This window comes from Danio rerio, chromosome 18, assembly GCF_049306965.1.
Source record: "Danio rerio strain Tuebingen ecotype United States chromosome 18, GRCz12tu, whole genome shotgun sequence".
In the NCBI taxonomy this organism is placed as follows: Eukaryota; Metazoa; Chordata; class Actinopteri; order Cypriniformes; family Danionidae; genus Danio; species Danio rerio.
Genome location: NC_133193.1, coordinates 49,361,223 through 49,382,575, shown reverse-complemented (window position 1 = coordinate 49,382,575; position 21,353 = coordinate 49,361,223). Strand labels below are relative to the sequence as shown.

General features: G+C 38.1%; 2 protein-coding genes across 2 annotated transcripts; both read left to right on the top strand.

Moving 5' to 3' along the window:
• On the top strand, positions 1 to 9,997 carry slc19a3b (solute carrier family 19 member 3b). Its single transcript, NM_001044707.1, has 5 exons — positions 1 to 129; positions 2,657 to 3,425; positions 6,003 to 6,195; positions 9,423 to 9,564; positions 9,806 to 9,997. Exons 1-5 carry the CDS (start codon positions 1 to 3, stop codon positions 9,995 to 9,997), a joined length of 1,425 nt encoding a protein of 474 aa, NP_001038172.1.
• Positions 9,998 to 10,790: 793 nt separating this feature from the next.
• irf2bp1 (interferon regulatory factor 2 binding protein 1) lies at positions 10,791 to 17,807 on the top strand. Its single transcript, NM_001044354.2, is given in 2 exon segments — positions 10,791 to 12,781; positions 17,577 to 17,807. A coding segment is annotated over 1 exon segment (1,818 nt). The 5' UTR covers positions 10,791 to 10,951; the 3' UTR covers positions 12,770 to 12,781; positions 17,577 to 17,807.
• Positions 17,808 to 21,353: the final 3,546 nt, after the last annotated feature.

Below are 21,353 nucleotides of genomic sequence, written 5' to 3'. Positions count from 1 at the left end.
ATGAGAAGGTCAGACTGGGTCTTTCCCACCGTTTTACTTTCTCTTTATGGTTTCTTTGCCAACTGCAGACCTGCAGAGCCTTTTCTCACACCGTATTTAGTGGGACCCAAAAACATCTCGGAGGAAGTGGTGTGTATTTCTCTCTCTCTTTTTTTTTTTTTTTTTCATTTTTATAGTGACATAGAAGTCAATAGCCTATATAGAGATTGTTTCGGGCTCCAACAGATAATAATAACACTCTAAGAAAGGTAAAAATAGCAGTCAGTGCTGTGTGTTAATATGAAGGAATTTTCTTTATTGATTTTTTTTCACAGGTTTTTTCATTTGCGCATTGCTTTGTGCTTTAGGGTTGAAATGATACTGGTAATTTTCTGCAAGGATATTATTATTTTCATTATCTCAAAGTGAGAAACAAGTGCTAATGGTACTATTATACTGCATAATCTACTGAGCCTTTAGTACAAATGCTCTCATTACAATGCAAATTAATGAATAATGAATGTTTATAAGGATAATATACACTTCGAGATAAGTTTTGCTAATGTTTTTGATTAAAAGATGTCATTATGCGTTAAGTAAAAACAGTAATATTGTGAAAAAAAGATTTTAGTTAAATAAATTATTTTTGAAAACTAAAATATTTTAGATGTCTCCTCAGTAATTTTAAAACGTAATCTATTTCTGATTTAAAACCAAATTTTGAGCCTCATTACTCCAGTCCTGCTGCTATTATTTATTATTGATTTATCACACCATTTCCAGCCGCGATATACTTGTATTATCGATACTCTATCACTCTAGTATCATGCACAAAATGTAAAAAAGATCTAATTGAATTCATCACTCTTGCACTGCAGCCGTTTACCACTTTGGCTTTTGGCTGGCCTAAATAAGTGTCTTAGATTTACAGAAAAATAATTTGACTTTTTTTATGGTTAAATGTAATTTGTGCTAATATTGGGATGCTGCTGCTTTGACTAATTTAGAGATGTGACCTTTTTAGCCACAAACTGCTCTGTTTTACAGCAGCATTTTCAAGTTTTTTTTTACTTGTTGCGATTCTATAAAATGTGCTGTTTATTAAAGAAATACATCTGAATTTTTATCCATTTTTCTTCTTCATTCACATATATTGTGATAAATCGTAAATAGATATATCGTAGATATATATATATATATATATATATATATATATATATATATATATATATATATATATATATATATATATATAAATTATTAGGGTCTAATGAATCCTTGATGAAGGTTTTTTTACCACAACAATGACATTTGTCAGAAATATTACTTGAGCTGCAAATCATTAATTTTCAAAGGATCATCTGACACTGAAGACTGGTGTTATGATGCTGAAAAATCACAGAAATAAACTGCTTTTAAATTAAAGTAGCATAGAAAGCATTTTTTAAGCGAAATAATATTCCACAATATTTCTGTTCTGTTTTGGCGGTTCATTCCGCAGTGGTGACGCCTGATGAAGAAGGGAATAAGCTTAAGGAACGTGAATGAGGGACTTTTAATACTTTTATTTGATTTTTTATTAAATAAACACAGCACTGGAAAACAGAAGAAATGTCTTTTTTTTTTTTAATTACTTAATCATAATGTTTCATGGGCTTGACAGGTTTCATATAGGAGCTCTTAAATTATATTGAAATTATAGCGCTTAAAATATTTCTTTATCCAAGTCATTTTCCAGTAGCATACACTAAAATAAATTGCTGTAAAATTTACATTATTACTGGCAATTTTGGTTGCGCTGTAAATTAGCATTTACAATTGAGCTGTAGTTTTACAATTGTTAATTTATAATGAGCTTGTAAAATTTGCAGTTATAATATGGTAAAAATTGCCAGTAATACTGTAAAATTTACAAGTGCACTGTAAATTAACAATAACAACTGTGCTGTAAAACTACAGCACAATTGTAATTGTTAATTTACAGTGTGCTTATAAAATTTGCAGGTATAATGCTGTAAACATCTGTGGTAATACTGTAAAAATTGCCAGTAATTCTGTAAAATTTACAAGCGCGCTGCAAATTAACAATTACAACTGTGCTGTAGTTTTACAACACTGTTGTAATATTTATTTTGCAGTGTGCTTGTAAAATTTGCCAGTATAATACTGTAATAATGAGTGGTAATACTGTAAAAATTGCCGGTAATACTATAAAAAAAATTGCCAGTAATGCTGTAAAATTTACAAGTGCACTATAAATTAACAATTACAGTTGTACTGTAGTTTTACAGCACAGTTGTATTATTTCTTTTGCAGTGCGCTTGTAAAAATTGCAAGTATGTTACTGTAAAAATTGCCAGTAATATTGTAAATTTACAAGCACACTGTAAAATAATAATTACAATTTTTCTGTAAAAGTACATTAATTATTATTTATTAATATGTAATTATTCCTTTACAATGCACATGTAAATTTTACAGCATTTTTTACAGTCTACGGTCTAAAACTAGCGCCCCAAAAATTGTCACCTGCATTCTCTAATGACTACATCTTTATGCTAATAACGTCTCACACACAATTGAATCTCACGAATTAGCTGTAGGCTACTGATTTCAAATCATTTACACTGCCATTTCTAATTTATCTCACCAAAGACTCTTCTTTCCTCTGATGCAGGTAACAAACTACCTGTTTCCCATCTGGACGTACTCCTACCTGTCCCTGCTCTGCCCAGTCTTCCTACTGACAGATTTGCTCAGATACAAACCTCTGATTGTAGCTCAAGGCCTTTTTCTGGTCACAAATTACATCATTTTGAGCTTTGCCAACAGCTTACCTGCTCTGACCTACCTGCAGTTTAACTTTGCCGTGGTCACGTCCACCGAAGTGGCCTACTTTTCTTATATCTACAGCGTTATTCCTCCTGAACGCTACCAGCGGGCCACAGGGTATGTGCGCAGTGCTATGCTAGCCGGGTATACATTTGGAGCCATATTAGGGCAGATGCTAATATCCTTAGCCAACACAAGCTACTTCCATGTAAACACTGTTACTTTGAGTCTAATGATAGTGGCTTTGTGTATTTCTTTGAGCCTCCCAATGCCTCAGCATGGAGTGTTTTTTAAGAAAAAGCAAGTGGAGGTGTCTATGGACACGATGAATGAGGTTGCAGATGGAGGTTCTAGTAGGGATCTAGAGAAAGAGGTTACAGGAAGATCTGTGAAAATCTGCGAATACATTAAAACATCAGGAAAACAGATGTGGGAGAGTCTGAAGGAGTCATATTCATCCAGAAGGCTGGTGCAGTGGTCGCTCTGGTGGGCTTTGGCTACTGCGGGTTACGGGCAGGTTTTTAATTACGTCCAGCTGATGTGGGACCACATTGAGCCCTCCAGCACATCTTCAGTGTATAATGGTGGAGTAGAGGCCGTCTGCGCACTTGTAGGTGAGGCATGTACTGGAATATTTGCGTGAGTGTATCTGATAAAAACACTAAAAACTAATGATTTATAAATCATAAACACTATCAAAAGAGTAATAAATCCATCATCTGCCTATTGATATGCCTAGCTCAGAATAGTTTTTATCATCTGAGATTTTACCCACATGAAAAAGTACTGTAGTAGTAAATACTATAGTGTTTTTGTGATAGATAGATAGATAGATAGATAGATAGATAGATAGATAGATAGATAGATAGATAGATAGATAGATAGATAGATAGATAGATAGATAGATAGATAGATAGATAGATAGATAGATAGATAGATAGATAGAAATCTTGTGACATACACTCTCTGGCCACTTTATTAGGTACACCTTAATTTTGCCTTCAGAACTGCCTTAATCCTTTGTGGCATAGATTCAACAAGGTACTGGAAATATTCCTCTGAGATTTTTCTCCATATTGACCAAAGGTGCTCTATTGGATTGAGCACTGGTGACTGTGGAGGCCATTTGAGTACAGTGAACTCATTGTCATGTTCAAGAAATCAGTCTGATATGATTTACACCTCATGACATGGTGCGTTATCCTGCTGGAGGTAGCCATCAGAAGATGAGTACACTGTGGTCATAAAGGGATGGACATGGTCAGCAACAATACTCAGGTAGGCTGTGGCATTGACACGATGCTCTGACTAAATGGCCCAAAGTGTCCCAAGAGAATATCCCCCACTCATTACACCACTACCAACAGCCTAAACAGTTGATAAAAGGCAGGATGGATCCATGCTTTCAAATTGTTGATGCCAAATTCTGACCCTACTATCCGAATGTCGCAGCAGAAATGGAGACTCATCATACCAGGCAACATTTTTCCAATCTTTTATTGTCCAATTTTGGTGAGCCTGTGCAAATTGTAGCCTCAGTTTCCTGTTCTTAGCTGACAGGAGCGGCACCCGGTGTGGTCTTCTGCTGCTGTAGCCCATCTGCCTCAGGGTTGGACATGTTGTGTGTTCAGAGATGCTCCTCTGCAGACCTCGGTTGTAACAGGTGATTATTTGAGTTACTGTTGTCTTTCTATCAGCTTTAACCAGTCTGGCCATTCTCCTCTGACATCAACAAGGCGTATGCGCCCACTGAACTGCCGCTCACGGGATATTTTCACCTTTTCAGACCATTCCCAAACCCTACAGATGGTTGTGCGTAAAAATCCCAGTGGATCAGCAGTTTCTAAAACACTCAGACAAGCCTATCTAGCATTAACCGTGCCACCATCAAAGTCACTTAAATCACCTTTCTTCCTCATTCTGATGCTCGGTTTGAACTGCAGCAGATCGTCTTGACCATGTCTACATGCCTAAATGCATTGAGTTGCTGCCATGTGATTGGCTGATTAGAAATTTGCATTAACAAGCAGTTGGACAGGTGTACCTAATTTAGTGGCCAGTGAGTGTATTTATCTGAGTAAAACGGCATAGTGAGTAAATTTTCATTTTTGGGTAAACTATCCTTTTAAAATGATAAGTTGAGAATATTGGAACTGTGAGGTTGACTTAATTTTTATAATTGTGCACAGTTCATTTACTTGTAATCATTTTAAGGCCGCAACAGGTTTATGCAGTCAACTAAATGCGTTTTACAGTAAACCTATAGTGTACACTTGTTCGCAGAATGCAAGTTTCTATTGTTTATAAACTCACTGCACAAATGGAGTTGTGGAGTTTGATACTAAAATTGCTTTAATCTGCCTACAGTGCTGCTTTAAAGTCTCAAATCAGCAACATAACAGACTATAAAATCAAATCACAGACTTTGGCTTGAATCGCACTGACCTTTGTTGCAATTGTTACTTTATTTTGACCAATTCTGCAGCTGCATTTATGTATTTATTTAATTTCAAGGGATAGTTCACCCTAAAATCAAAATGTACACACCATTTACTGTCCTTCAAGCGGTTCAGAACATTTATGAGTTCATTTTTCTCTTGAATATCAAAAAGATATTTTGAAGAAACCTGTAATCATCGACTTGCATAGTAAAAAATCAAATACCGTGGAACTCAATGGTTACCAGCTTTAACATTTCACAAAATATCTTCTTTTGTGTTCAACACAAATAAAGAAAGTCTAACCGGTTTGGGGAAAAAATGAAGGATGAGTAATTGATGACAGAATCTTCATTTTTGCGTGAGCTGTCTCTTTAATTTTACATATAATTCAGCTTTTTATATTATAAACCTCCATATGGGAAGCCAGTCAAACCAATCCAGCTTTATCATCATATGCGTCAAGCAGAAGCTCTCTAAATCGTAATTGTTATGCTATTTGCATAGGAATTCAGCATCTCAGTATGTGTGGAGGAAGCCAATTTAAGCAATTACATCAGTAGGGGTTTTAGTGACTAGTCACTTTAATTACAAAAGAAGAAAACATCTCTCAGTTTTGATGCTTGGCAAGAACTTTTCAACAAAAGCAACACAGAACGCCATACAAATGAAGTCTGAATGCATGCTCTGCTTTAATTGTTGCCTTCCACTGTGGATCTGTTTTGTTGGTGATGCTGTGATTGCTGGTTTCAGGTGCCGCCGCAGCCTTCTCTGTGGGTTATATCCAGGTACAGTGGGGCGTTTGGGGTGAGCTCTCTCTGGGTGTTTTCTCTGCAGTCGGTGCCGGGTGTGTGTTTCTTATGGGTCTCACCAACAGCATCTGGCTGAGTTACGCAGGCTACGCCATCTTTAAAGCCTCATACATGTTCCTCATCACCATCACAATGTAAGTCAATCAGTTTTTTCAGAATAGTTCACCCAAAATGGAAATTCTGTCATAATTTACTCTCAATTTCACTGTAAAAAAAAATTGAATCAACTTAATGCACAGCTCGTTTGAGTTTATGCAACTTTAAACTCAAGTACTAGCCACAGCCATATCACCCTGCAGCCCAAGACCGGTTACTCACTGAACCTAAGCAGGGCTGAGCCTGGTTAGTACCTGGATGGGATACCACTAGGGAACACTAGGTTTCTGTTGGAAGTGGTGTTAGTGAGGCCAGCAGGGGGCGCTAAACCTGCGGTCTATGTGAGTCCTAATGCCCCAGTAAAAGTGAAGGGGACACTACACTGTCAGTGGGCGCCGTCTTTCGAATGAGACGTTAAACTGAGGTCCTGACTCTCTGTGGTCATTAAAAATCCCATGGCACTTCTCGTGAAAGAGCAGGGGTGTAACCCCAGTGTCCTGGCCAAAGTCCCTCTATCGGCCCTTACAATCATGGCCTCCCAATCATCCCCTTCTACCGAATTGGCTCTATCACTGTCACTTCACTCCACCAATAGCTGGTGTGTGGTGAGCGCTCTGGCGCTGTTGTCCTGTGGCTGCCGTCGCATCATCCAAGTGGATGCTGCACACTGGTGGTGGTGTGGAGAGACCCCCCTCATGATTGTGAAGCGCTTTGGGTGTATGGCCATCCACAATAAATGTGCTATATAAATACACACATTACATTACTGCACTTGACTTGATTTAACTTGAGTCGGCTCATTAATATCTGCAGCAAGTTGTTTTACAATTTTAGGTTAACTTTTTTCCAGTAACCTTTATGAATTTCTTTCTTCAACTAAACACAAAAGAAGATATTCTGTTGGAAGAAAGAAAGCTGGAAATCTGTAACCATTGACTTCATTAGTATTTGTATTTCCAACTCAATCTCACAGCAATTCGTAACTTTTTAATTTAGTGGCTAATTTAGTACGATTTGCTCATCCCCCAAAGACGATTGGGGTTAGGGGTGGGGTTGGAAGCCATGCCTCTTTTTTAAAATTGTATATTTTCGTACGACTGAACTCTGAGGAATTAGCCACTAAACTGACAAAACGTTAAATACTTACAATTCCTCGTAAGATCAGGCTGGTTTTTCTTATAGAAAGTCCACGGTTACAGGTTTTCAGCTTTTTTTTTTCAAAATATTTTCAACACTCGTAAAGGGTTTAAACCACCTGAGAATAAATACTAAGAAAATTTTCATTTTTAGCTAAACTCTCCCTTTAATGTTATATATTAGGGACCGAGCACCCTATTGGAATTGCTCGGTTTAATATTATTGTTACTTTTATTCGCTGGAATGAATCGTGATTTTGAGGGACTAAACATGCCCAAAAACTCAAAACTTTGCGCACGCCCCAGAAGTGCCGAAAATTTACGTTAGTTTTAGGTTTCGGAAGTGGGTGTGGTATAATGACTCAACAGCGCCACCTATGTGTTTTTGACTGGCCCCCGAGCTATGACATACGCACACATATGAAAATTGGCACACACATCAAACATGCCAATACAAAAAAGTCTCTTAAAGCAAAATCTCAAATCCAACAGGAATTCAGATATTTTTAAGTTCCTGTGCCAAAAAAGTGCAGTTTTGCCATTTCCAGGGGTTGTATTTTAACAGACTCCTCCTAGTGATTTTATTGTTATCATTATTAATATTTACATCATCATTACCGTATATGCAAATAATTTATTAATAATATTATTAAATTTAAAATTATTAAAAAGGTTCTATGATGTACTAACAAATTGGTAAAACCTATGGTTAGAAGGAAAGTTGGCAAGTATTAAGATGTAAAATGACAAAAGTATTTTTAAAATATCATAAAAAATGATTATATGCCTGACAAGATTAAACATTTCCCAAATGATGTTTATCAAAGCAAAGAAATTTTCACAGTATGTCTGATCATATTTTTTTCTTCTGGAGAATGTCTTATTTGTTTCATTTTGGCTAAAATAAAAACTGTTTTTATTTAAAAAAAAAAAAAAAAAAACATTTTAAGGTCAAAATTATTAGCCCCTTTAAGCTATATTTTTTTAGATAGTCTACAGAATACCCATCGATATACAATAACCTGCCTAGTTAACCTAATTACCCTGGTTAAGCTAAATGTCACTTTAAGCTGTAATGAAGTGTCTTGAAAAATATCTAGTAAAATATTGTTTACTGTCATCATGACAAAGATAAAATAAATCAGTTATTAGAAATGAGTTATTAAAACTATAATGTTTAGAAATGTGCTGAAAAAGTGTTCTTTCCTTTAAACAGAAATTGGGGAGAGAAATAATAATTCAGAAAGTTTAATAATTCAGACATCAACTGTATATATGTATTATTATTAGGCTGGCTTGAGAAACAATCTATCTATCTATCTATCTATCTATCTATCTATCTATCTATCTATCTATCTATCTATCTATCTATCTATCTATCTATCTATCTATCTATCTATCTATCCTTTTCAAACTGCTTCTATCTATCTATCTATCTCTCTCTGTCTGTCTGTCTGTCTGTCTGTCTGTCTGTCTGTCTGTCTGTCTGTCTGTCTGTCTGTCTGTCTGTCTGTCTGTCTGTCTGTCTATCTGTCTGTCTGTCTGTCTATCTATCTATCTATCTATCTATAAACTGTTTTAATCTATCTATCTATCTATCTATCTATCTATCTATCTATCTATCAACTTTTCATCTTTTCATACTTTTTAAAACTGTTTAAACTAAACAAACTATTTCCAACAGACTTTCTCAAGCCAGCCTAAAGTTTGTCTCGACGAACTTTAATAATCTAGTTATTATTATTATTATTATTTGATGCTCATTCCTGCACTGAAAACATGGTGATGGTTATTATGGCTGAATTTAAACAAACAAATTAAGTTAAACATTACTAAATTTAATGTTTAAAATCAGCCCATATAAATTGCAAAAAGAAAAAAAAGTTAAATCCAATTATCCATTATTTCCCAGTGTGTAATGTGCTTGATTTTTTTGTATTTATGACTGTCTGAAATTTGACACCAAAATATTTTGTGTAACTTGTATGACAGTAAAGCAGATTTTTAGATCTGGGCCTGAAATCTGGTTGTTTTGAAACTGAAAAGTTATGAAGACTCCAGACTCGGGCCAGTGTTGTGCTCCACAAGTTTGTCAGACTTGAAATCAACGCTTTTTCTTTCTGTGGAAGGTTTCAGATAGCGGTGAACCTCTCCATGGAATGTTACGCTCTGACTTTTGGCATTAACTCTTTTGTTGCTCTAACTCTTCAAACAATACTTACTGCCATCGTGGTGGACAATACAGCTCTGGGACTGGACATTGCAACACAGGTACACCTCACCACACCGGCATATGAAACAACAGAAGACATTTGCTTTTGAACATTTAAAACTGTTTACATGTGCTTGTTAATATTAGATCTATATCAGGCTTTGGAGAATGCAGATCTCTCTATGTCTCTCTCTGTGTGTGTAATCCATTTAATGAGTTACATTATATTTCATTTTCTCCCTCTAGTTTCTTGTATATGGAGGATACTACAGCATAATCTCTGTACTGTTCCTCATCCAGGGGCTTTACACTGTTTGTAAGCATTTCTGCACGTCTACAGTTACAAACACAGAGGCGCTTACTGTCATCATGGAGGATCAACGGAAATCAGACACAAGTGGAAAACAGGAAACACAATCATCATCATCATCATCATCACTACAAAACAAAGAACAATCCGCGCTACAGGCTTACACTGAAACTGCGCTGTAGTAGGTTGTTGTATGTTGCATGATATATGTATGATTATTATTTATTCATTCAGTAAAACTACTCAAACTCATTCGTTGTTTCCTGTTTAAATCAGCATATTTTCACCAATCGATGAAATAAAACAATAAGATTGCTGCCTGTAAAATTGTTAACATGCTAACGTCGTGTCTAAGGAGTAAAATGGCATGTGTGCGTCGTTCTTATGAACAGAATCAAAAAGCGAAACCGCTAACCAGGACGTCATTTGGACTGGAATATAACACCGGAAGTTTTTGTAACAGGGCGCTAGGAATAGCGGAAGTGGCGTCGACTGTTTGCAATCTGGGATTTGCAGTCGAACAGCTTTGTTTGCAGTAACATTACAAGTGTTCAAATGTATCTACATTACCGGGCTGCTTTTGTTTAGCATGACTATGCTGTGATCATTACAGTTATGTTTTCATAAGCCAACATCACAGTGCAATATAAAACAATACAGATGTTGTTTAATCTTTTAAAATACGTTGTATGAATGAATGCTGAAGTAGACGCATACTATTTATGTCCCTCGGTTAATAAAATAAGCATATAGGCCAGAGGAAGTGCAGAGGTGTTGTAATGTATATTACCTTTCTATAATAAATATTTGGAGATTTTATTTTCGCATAAAGAATCGAGTTTTTTTAGGCAAAAGCGCTACGAAGGAAGAGCGCGATCAGCGGCTGAAAACTACATCTCCCATGATTCCGCGGCGCAGAGTTGCGTAACTTTTGGAACGTCTTCCAGGAGAAACTCTGCGGCCCAGACGATTTGGCTGAAACATCAAACACCTCGATCCTGAATGACACAAAATCCCACAGAGTGGCATATACTCGTCCGTAACAAGGGAATAATCGACCGCGAACACTCGGAGGCTGGCTGTGAACGAGATTCAGGGTGGATTTGAGAACGCAAGATCGCGAGGGCCTATCAAATATGTCCTCTTCCTCGCAGGCATCTTCCAGGCGGCAGTGGTGCTACCTCTGCGACCTGCCGAAGATGCCGTGGGCCATGATCTGGGACTTTAGCGAGGCGGTGTGCAGAGGCTGCGTCAACTACGAGGGCGCGGACCGGATAGAGCTGCTCATCGACACCGCGCGGCAGCTCAAGCGGACACATGTGATGCAGGACGGCAGGTCTCCGGGTCCGCAGCCCGGCGGTAAACACGGTCCTGCGGGTAAGGAGGGTCCTATGGAGGCCGGCAGACCGCCCTCCGAGCGATACGAACGGGGAAGGGGCGAGTATGTGTCCGCCAGGCTGCCCAACGGGCTGCCCAGATTAGAAGACGGAGGTCCGCCTGAGGTTAGTAGGCAGAGCCCTACTGCGAGGAGGACTTTGGTGGGGGCTGTGCCACCCAATTTGATGGCCCAAGGGCTCGTGGGAGCACCTCACGGCCTGCTGACCGCAATGCCCCTTAATCCCCGAGCTGGCAGTGCCGCCTTGACCATTCCTGCCCCCATGCTGAATGAAATCAGCAAAAGACAGGCCCTGAGCATGGGGTTGAGTGTGGGTGTGCCGTCTTTCATGGCCCCCGAGTTCGAAAAGGAGTTCAAGGAGAAGCAGAGGAATGCTGAAGCCCTGGCAGAGCTCTCTGAAAGCGTGCGCAACCGGGCAGACGACTGGGCAGGACGCCCTAAACCCATGCGGGATGCCCTGCACACCCTATCTGGCTGCACCCCGTTCAATGTCCGCTTCAAGAAGGACCACGGCCTGGTGGGAAGGGTTTTCGCGTTTGACGCCAAGCTGATGGTGGAGTTTGAGCTGAAGATCTTCATCGAGTACCCGTGCGGCTCTGGTAATGTGTTTCCCAGCATACTGGCACTGGTCAAGCATATGTTCCACGACTCTCAGAAAGACACCGGCAAGGTCATTAATTCAGGCTACAAGTATGTTGAGTATGAAAAAAGGCATGGCACCGGTGACTGGCGCCTCTTGTCAGAGCTCCTCAGCGATGCAGTGCGGGCATTCAAAGAAATGCCAGCCCCAGATGCCCTCCCACAGCCGTACCTGGATGCCAGCTGCTCCATGCTGCCCACTGCTCTCTGCCACATCGGCCGCCCAACACAACCCAGAGTACGCAGACGCAAAGCATCACCTGACCCAGACGGCGCAGAGAGGATGAGCTCTGAGGAGCTGCGGCAGCACTGGCCGCTCAGTGCGTATCCTGGCATTCCCGGGCACATGCCAGCCACCTCACTAGCCAGCGCAGGACAGGCTCCAGAGGGCCACGGTAGTGACCCGTCACCCATCACAGCGCTCATGAGTGTGGCTGACAATGTTGGCACTGCCTCCTCGAAAGATGGTCCAGGCAGCAGCGGGCACTCTGCCAATGCAGGCCGGCAGAACAGCACCAGTCCTTCACCTGGTGGTGGTCAGCGGAGACTGGCGTCCCGAAATGGAGAACCGTCTGCTGGCAGCAGCACAGGAGGCCCGGCCACCGTCACTGACCAGAGTGCAGTTATGGGGGGTGAGGGTTCAGCTGGCGGTGGCGGTGCCCCTCTGTGCTGCACCATATGCCAGGAGCGTCTGGAGGACACCCACTTCGTCCAGTGTCCATCAGTGGCCGGGCATAAGTTCTGCTTCCCCTGCACCCGGGACTTCATCCGCAGACAGGGCCCAGGGAGTGAGGTGTACTGCCCCAGTGGAGAGAAGTGCCCTCTCGTGGGCTCCAACGTGCCGTGGGCCTTCATGCAGGGCGAGATCTCCACAATCCTGGCCGGTGATGTGAAGGTGAAGAAGGAAAGAGACCCCTAACGCCACCAGCAGGTTTGACTCCATGGCTTTATCCCTAAAGCATGCATGAAATTGAATGGGGGAACATTTATTTTCCAATTTAAAGTCTTGTTTTGAACTACAAATTAATTTGTTCCACAACACTGATGATGATAAATGTAGCAGCAAGTCCTAGATTTACATTCAACATTTAATCCAAAGTGAAATGACGACATTAAAAACAATCAAAATGACGAGACATGCAAATAATTAGACAACTTCTAGTTAGTTTAGATATAAAAGAGAAAGAAGAGAGAGATAAAGAAAGATATTTTAGTTTGTTTTGAGTTTAAAAGTGTAAATAAAATGGAAATGCACAACTGAAAGGAGATTGCTAGTGTTAGAAGATCAAGGTAAAAAGTAAAGCGAGTTTAATAAAAATATAAAGTAGCTTAAAATAGCAAACGAGAGGAAATAGATAAAAGTGCTGCTATTATAAAGGCAGAGCAGTGTTTAATGCCAACTAAACAGTAGAAGATTAAACAATAGAAAAGTTAAGCGTTCAAATTGATATAGAGTTGAAAGTGAAAACAGAGTGTTAATGTTGGTCAAATGTCACCAAAAAATCGTACATCTTTAGCTCATATAAATCATCCTAATAGAATGATTTCTAAACGATCCCAGTGATCACATACATAATAAAAGTTTGTGTTTACGTATTATGTGTGTGTATCATGTGTATATAAATGCACGCATGTAATATAAAAATATTTACTTGTGAGCAATTCCAGTGTTATGGATGTGACATCTGCAGTAAAAACTCAAAACAAAAATTCACTGGAAAGTATATGATGGCATCATATTGAAACTTTTGTTTGTATTTTCCAGAACAGCTCGCCACAGAGTTAAGGGACCAGAAAAATATCAATCTGTAAACATGTTTTGTACATTAAATGAGGAGAATAAACATACGTTATGGATGTGACAAAAAAAAAGTCTGCGGGTTTACAGTACACAACATACTTTGTAGAAATTCTGTAAATTAAACTGCACAACTCAAAAGAAACAATGCTAATCAAAAAGATATAAGTTGACTCTCTAAAAATAATTTTTAAAAATTTGGTTTTATTTAATTTAATATTTTCACATTTATGAGGAAAAGGTGTCGTTATGGATGTGACATTTCTCCGTTATGGATGTGACGGATGTGTAATTGCCACTTGTGCGACTTTGCTAAATCAAATAGAATAGTTTGAAAACACTGACAGATTCATTCTTGAGTATTTCTAAAGTGCTGTAAAATACTTGCTTACACAAAAAACCCAGAAACAGTTTCCGTATTTTGGTGAAAACGTAATTTTTCTCATGGCAAGGTTGACATTTGCACGAAATAACTCTTGTACATTAATATTTATAACTAGTTTTGTTATATTAGTGCTCAGCATAATTAAGTACACCCCATTTTTTTTTTTTTAAAATGAATCTTTTTTTTTTATTAAGTCCTCAGTGAATGTAGGCAATGTATTTTGGTGCATTTGTGTAAAACAGATTTATTAAACAGATGTATTTATTCAAATAATATTTTAGTCACCAAACATGTTTATGAATTGTAAGATAATACAATTAAATTCAAGCAAATATTGTAAGAAGAACTACAACCTACAAAATTTTAACTTAATTTTCACTTTTTTTTTTTTTTTGTTTCTCTTGATTTTCCCTCCTTTTTTGTAATTGTGTAAAATATTTTCTATAACATACATTTGGGTGTACTAGTCTTTTGAACGTTATTGTAAGGTATTTTGTTAGATAAGCTCCAGATTTGGCTTCAGAACTCACTAATCTAATTATTTATGACTTTACAAATATAATATTGTATAGCTTCCTATTAAAAATATACATTTAGAAGATGGATTTGTGAGGGGTGTAATTATATATGCTGAGCGCTGTAGGTTAGATATTAAAGAAACAGAAGAGAGATATAAAGGAAGTTATTTTAGTTCATTTTGAGTTTAAATAATATAGACATAAAATGCAATACACAACAAAAAAAGGGTCCTTTTAGTGGTAGAAGATTAAAGTAAATAGTAAAGTGAAGAAATAAGTAAAAAATGATTTATAAAGTAGCATAAAAGTGTATCAAAATATGCAGAATAGATGAAAGTGTGGGTATTATAAAGTCGAAGCAATATTGTATACCGAAATATCGTAGAAGCTCAAACTGAATAAAAAAAGTTGAGTTAAAATTTGAGTAAATTTGAGTTCGAGTGCTAATAATAAGTAGAGCTTTGGCAAAAAAAAATCATCATCTTCAGTGATCTTTAGTCCAAATCATCCGATTAGAATGATTACTGAAGCATCTGAGTGATCACATAAAAAGTAAATGTTTGTATTTACATATTATGTGTGTGTGTATTATGTACAAATGCACATACAATTTCTAAATATTTACTTGTATATTAATAAGGGCTGCATGATATTGGAAAAATCTGACATTGTGATATTTTGTTTTGCTATATATATATATATATATAGAGAGAGAGAGAGAGAGAGAGAAAGGAGAGAGTTGAAGTCAAAATTACTAGCCCTCCTTTGAATTTATTATTATTATTTTAACATTTCCCAAATGATATTTAACAAAGCAAGGACATTTTCACAGTAAGCCTGATAATATATATGTATGTATGTATGTATATATTGTGATATAAAAACTATTTCACCAGCTGGCTTGAATAGCTCTATTTGTAAAAAATCATTAAATTAGATTGGTTGGGTTAATTTTGTAAGGGTGTGAATTAAAATATGTGTGAATAAAATTGCAAGAATAATTACAACAGAACAAATAAAAAAGTAAATAAACAGTCATTTTTTTTTTTTTTGGAGAGTTAAACAGTATTCAGATACTGAAATTTAGTCATGTAAAATAACACTGTAAAATTTTAATTGTTTTAATAAATGAGTGAGATTTTTCATTATTAAAGTTACAAATGATTTACGTTATTGTGTCTGAATGCTTTACACTTTCTTGAAATGCCTTTAAAAACACATGAAATTGATAAAGTTTTACTCTGTTGTGGTTATATGTTGTAATGACTCCACAAATCTCATGTACACTCAATTGTTGATTACTTATAATTAAACATTGCAGATCCTGCGATGTGACTATTGCGGACACACATTGCGATAGCGATGCTGAAATGATATATTGTGCAGCTCTAATATTATTGTTTATATATAATGTGTTATAAATATTTTATATATAAAATATATGTATATGCGTACTCCGGGTTCAACACTAAGGATTTTTTCTACTGGCTCGATCGGGCCAATGGTTCAGATTTTTGCTTGCCCTGCGAAAAAATTTACTGGCCCCACCAAAAAAAAAACTACTTTTGAACAGTTGTTTTATAGCACAATAACATTTCACAATTTTACAATATGTATTGTATTTATGATATAATAAATGCAGCCTTGGTGAGCAGGAGAAGCTTGTTTTAAAACATATAACAATCGCACTGACGGGCTTCAAAATTTACCCCTAAGAATTAGGACAGCACCTGCACACGTCATCAAATGTCCTCGCGATCTGATGCTTCATGTGAGATCAGACGATCGCGACTGCTGTAGTTATTCCAGTTGTGTTTTTTATTGGTATTTATCTTCAGGAAATCACTCAAGGCATATAGCATGTTATCATAGCGATCTAATGTGGCAATAAGATCGTAACTGTACTGTGTATTCACACATATTGTGACAAAAATACTAATTTGTGGATCTCATTACTTCCGGGTTCACCAATACTGCCTTTGTGGCAGGTGTATTCTGGGAAATTTTCTTACCCCTTGGTTTCAAGCGTGGTCCTGAAAAAAGTTTTTATTCGAAGGGCAATTCACCCCTTCCCCTTAGCCCTACGCCTTCAAGCTAAAGGGAATTGGGACACCCCTACCCCTTGGCGTGCACGCGCAAAACAAGAGGTAAGGGGAAGGGCTAAAGCCTGCGCACTGTCTCTGTTGGTCCGCATTAACACTTCCGAAACGCTAGTTGGCAGTGAGGTGTAAATGTTCCTCTTTGTCGAGTTTCTTCGCTTCTGTTTTGCTTTTCCTGAACACTTCCTGGTTGTAAAAGTGACTCAAACTTGCTCATTTTGAGGCAGGAACCGGCAGACGTGCAACAACTTTGACTATGAGGTAAACACAAAACAAAACTTTCCATCCGAAGCTCCTTCACAGGACTCCACACTTGTAAACAATCGCTCGCGCCATTCGCGCGGCTCTCGGTCCAGCCCAGACTCGTCAGCGCTACCAAGCCGACCAATCACAGAGCTTGCGCTACGCGTTGTTGCGACGTGTAGTTACATTTTTTGAGAGGTGCACGTCAGTGACGCCGACGGCCACTGCAAAGGGCTATGCGTCAGCGCCGTAGCATACGCCGGTGTATGACGCAGAAGTATAAATCAGCCTTTAGGGGTAGAATTGGGATTAGGCTTTTGTGACAAGGCAGCGCTAGTTCGATCGGGCCAGTAACCATTCTGTACACTGGCCCTGGCCATCGAGCAGTCCTTATTGTCGAGCCCTGAGTACACAAAATATTATGTAAACACAAACTTTTATAAGCAGTTTGTCACAATTAATTTAAAAGCAGCACTACTGAAGACTGAATTGATGCTGAAACATTTGGAACAATTTTTAATTATGGTACAATTTTCAGTTGTAAAGCTTTGAGCTGCCTTTTTTCTGTATTGTAGCTAAAATGAATGCACATTTAATAAGCACAAATTCACAAGAGACATATCATTCTTTATGTCAATAATGCAACATCTGAATGTTAACGTGTATTATTGTCTCCCCAACAGAACTCAAACCTCACCCTGAGGAAGCTGCGATCATAATCCCCGAAGCCGGCCGATGCACTCGAGTGTGCTCAAGAGACGCCGCTGGTTGCCAGATCCTCTTCCTCCCTCTTCTGCCCACCCGCTTTTCCTCCCCTTCACCTTTTCTCTTTCAGTCCGAGACGGAGGAGAACACACAGCCATGATTCTCTTCAGAGATACCCATGTATTAAACCCTCCAGCACTTACTTCTGACTCTTCGTTTGGTCGTGTCGATTCTTACACCGAAAGCCCAGGTTCACATAGATACACCGCGTCGTATTTGCTACGAGAAGAAATACATTTCAAAGGATGAACGATTTGCCAGAATGTTCTTCAAAAAAAAACCACCAGACAGATGCCGATTGTACAGCTTTTGTTTGGATATACGCCATGTCCTTTACAATCACAGAACTGCACCGACTACAGGCTCGCTCTCGTTTTTCCCGCCGCCGCTGTCATCGTCTATGCTGCAGAAAACTGTTTTCCGATAGTCCAGGAATTATTACTAAGTGCTATAAAAGCCCTTCCTTCAGACCGCTTCTTGATACAGCATGTATGATAGATATTTTTATGTTTTTTACTCCGTGTAGATTGTACCAGATTTCTCCCTTTCCATGGTTATAGATGTGCAATCTCTAGATTTGATACTATGTTACTTTGTGTACCACTAAGTCTTTGAATGAATAGAAAAACCAAAGATAGACTCGCTGAATATCGTCGTATCATATGATGCTATAACATATATATATATATATATTTTTGTGGTTAAAATGGTTTTTGTGGCTTTCGTCGGATAACAAGGACAGACGTAGGGAATGTTTTACATTGGGAACGTGTATTTAAACCTATATGGGTAGACACACACACAATAGACTTTTATTCTACGAGTAAGCAGATCACTATATTTTCTATTGTAACCCATTGACTTTTAAATCCTTGGAGGCGACGACTAGTTTAATATTACCACAACAGATCCACTTTTCGTTTTGTTTGTTGTTGTTTTTTTACAAGTATATGGTCCAGATTTTGTTTGATTTTTACATGTCAAAGGTATACCTTGATGAAATTGTTTTAATCTAAATGCTAAAAATATCTTTTAGATACGCGTTCATTATATACTGTGCCCTCAAAAACATATGGACGCTTAACAGATATTCTTTTGGACACGTTTCGTTGGTTCGTTCTCCATATTGTTTTATGACATTGGAAAAAAAATGTATGACTAAATATATAAATGCACAAAAGTACTGTTCTGTAAGACCTTTGTTTAATCGGCTTTTATGTTACAGCTTAAAATTGTATTTAAATTAAAAGATTGACTTTTCACAAACTCTCGAGTCTATTGAGGGCTTCATTTATTTATTTTTAGTCACTTTATTTATCAGGGGTCGCTAAAGCGGAATGATCCGCCAACTTATTGATCGCTATATGGTGAATAAAGCTCGCCTACTAGTCCAGGAGCCAATCATCGATCATTATATGACGAATAAAGCCCACCATGTAGTACAGGAGCCAATTATTGGTCAATATAAGGCGAATAAAGCACACCTTCTAGTACAGGAGCTAATCATCGATCACTATATGGTAAATAAAGCCCGCCTTCTAGTACAGGAGCCAATCATCGATCACTATATGGTAAATAAAGCCCGCCTTCTAGTACAGGAGCCAATCATTGATCACTATATGGTAAATAAAGCCAGCCTTCTAGTACAGGATCCAATCATTGATCGCTATATGGCAAATAAAGCCAGCCTTCTAGTGCAGGTGTCAATCATCGATCGCTATATGGTGAATAAAGCCCGCCTTCCAGTACAAGTGTCAATCATCGACTGTATATGGTGAATAAAGTCCATCTTCTAGTACAGGAGCCAATCATTGATTAATATATGGTTAATAAAGCCCGCCTTTCAGTACAGGAGCCAATCATCGATCACTTCTCCAAAATTGCTAAGCTTAAGATTAAATTTCATATTGGGAATCACCAATAAAATTAAACAACATTGGTGGCCTTAGTTTCATTTCTTAATGTCCAAATCACACAAAATCTGCAGAAACTCACGTCTGGTCTGAGCCCCTCCTGCAGATTATAGTGATCAATAATTGGCTCCTGTACTAGAAGGCGGACTTAAGTCACAATACATCAATCGATGATTGGCTCCTGTACTATTGTACTAATATCCTGTACCTGTACTAATATACTTTATTCGCCATATATTGATCGATGATTGGCTACTATGCTAGAAAGCTGGCTTTATTCGTCATATATTGATTGATGATTGGCTTCTGTACTAGAAGGCGGGCTTTATCCCCATATAGCGATTGATGATTGGCTCCTGTACTAGAAGGCGGGCTTTATTCGCCATATATCAATCGATGATTGGCTTCTGTACTAGAAGACGGGCTTTATCCCCCATATAGCGATTGATGATTGCCTCCTGTACTAGAAGGCGAGCTTTATTCGCCATATATCAATCGATGATTGGCTTCTGTACTAGAAGACGGGCTTTATCCCCCATATAGCGATTGATGATTGCCTCCTGTACTAGAAGGCGAGCTTTATTCGCCATATATCAATCGATGATTGGCTTCTATACTAGAAAGCGGGCATTATTCACCATATAGTGATCGATGTTTGCCTCCTATACCAGTAGGCAGGCTTTATTCACCATATAGTGATCGATGTTTGGCTCCTATACTAGAAGGCGGGCTTTATTTGCCATATAGCGATCAATGCGTTTCAAATATGGCTGCCGAGTGAAATGACGTGCCTTAAAGGAACTTTGGTTTTACACAGCGAATGCCCTTCCACCTGCAACCCAGTACTGGGAAACATACATTCACACTCATACACTACGGCCAATTTAGTTTATTCAATTCACTTATACCACATGTTTTTGGACTGTGGGAGAAAAACTGGAGCACTCTGAGGGGTAAAGTCTAGATTGGATATGCGGCCGGCCGGAAGTGCGATATGCACATTAATAAAGCAGCATTTTTTTATGACACTGTATAACAATAATTAATATTTTTACAGTACTGTGAGGGTTGGGTTTAGGGTTGGGGTGGGGGTAGGCGTTAAAAATACATTTTATTGGGTAATTTAATAGATAACATAACTAATACTCGGTACAACAACTGATTTTACATTACTGTGAGGGTTGGGTTTAGGGTTGGGGTGGGGGTAGACGTTAATAAAATACAACAAATGAGAAATTTAATAAATAATAGAAATAATTCTCGTAACTTCCGGCCGCAAACGTATCCGCTCTAGCAACAACCACTCTGAGGCAACCCACGCCAACATGGGGAGAATATGCAAACTCCACACAAATGCCAACTAGTCCAGCCGGGACTTGAACCAGCGACCTTCTTACTTTGAGGTGACAGTGCTAACCACTGAGCCACCACGTCGCCCTTCATTTATTTTAAGGATGCAAAATACATCATTGTATATTGTATCATTCTTTTTATTGGTTTGTTTTTATTATTCTGTATAGTTAATCATATTTAAACATAAAGCAATTTTACAGTAAGGTTTTTAGCTACATTTTTAACAAATTAGTCATTAGTTCTTTATTCTCACATTTTATTTTATTGCATTTTGTGTTCATAATAAACTAGCTTACCCCGATCATTGATAACCCGCTGGTAAAACATTTGTACAGTAGTTGAAATCTGGATCAGTCTGACCTTATTAAAGGTGGAGCTGAACTGGACTTTGAAATGGTCCTTATGAAATTGTGATTATGTGTAAAGCTC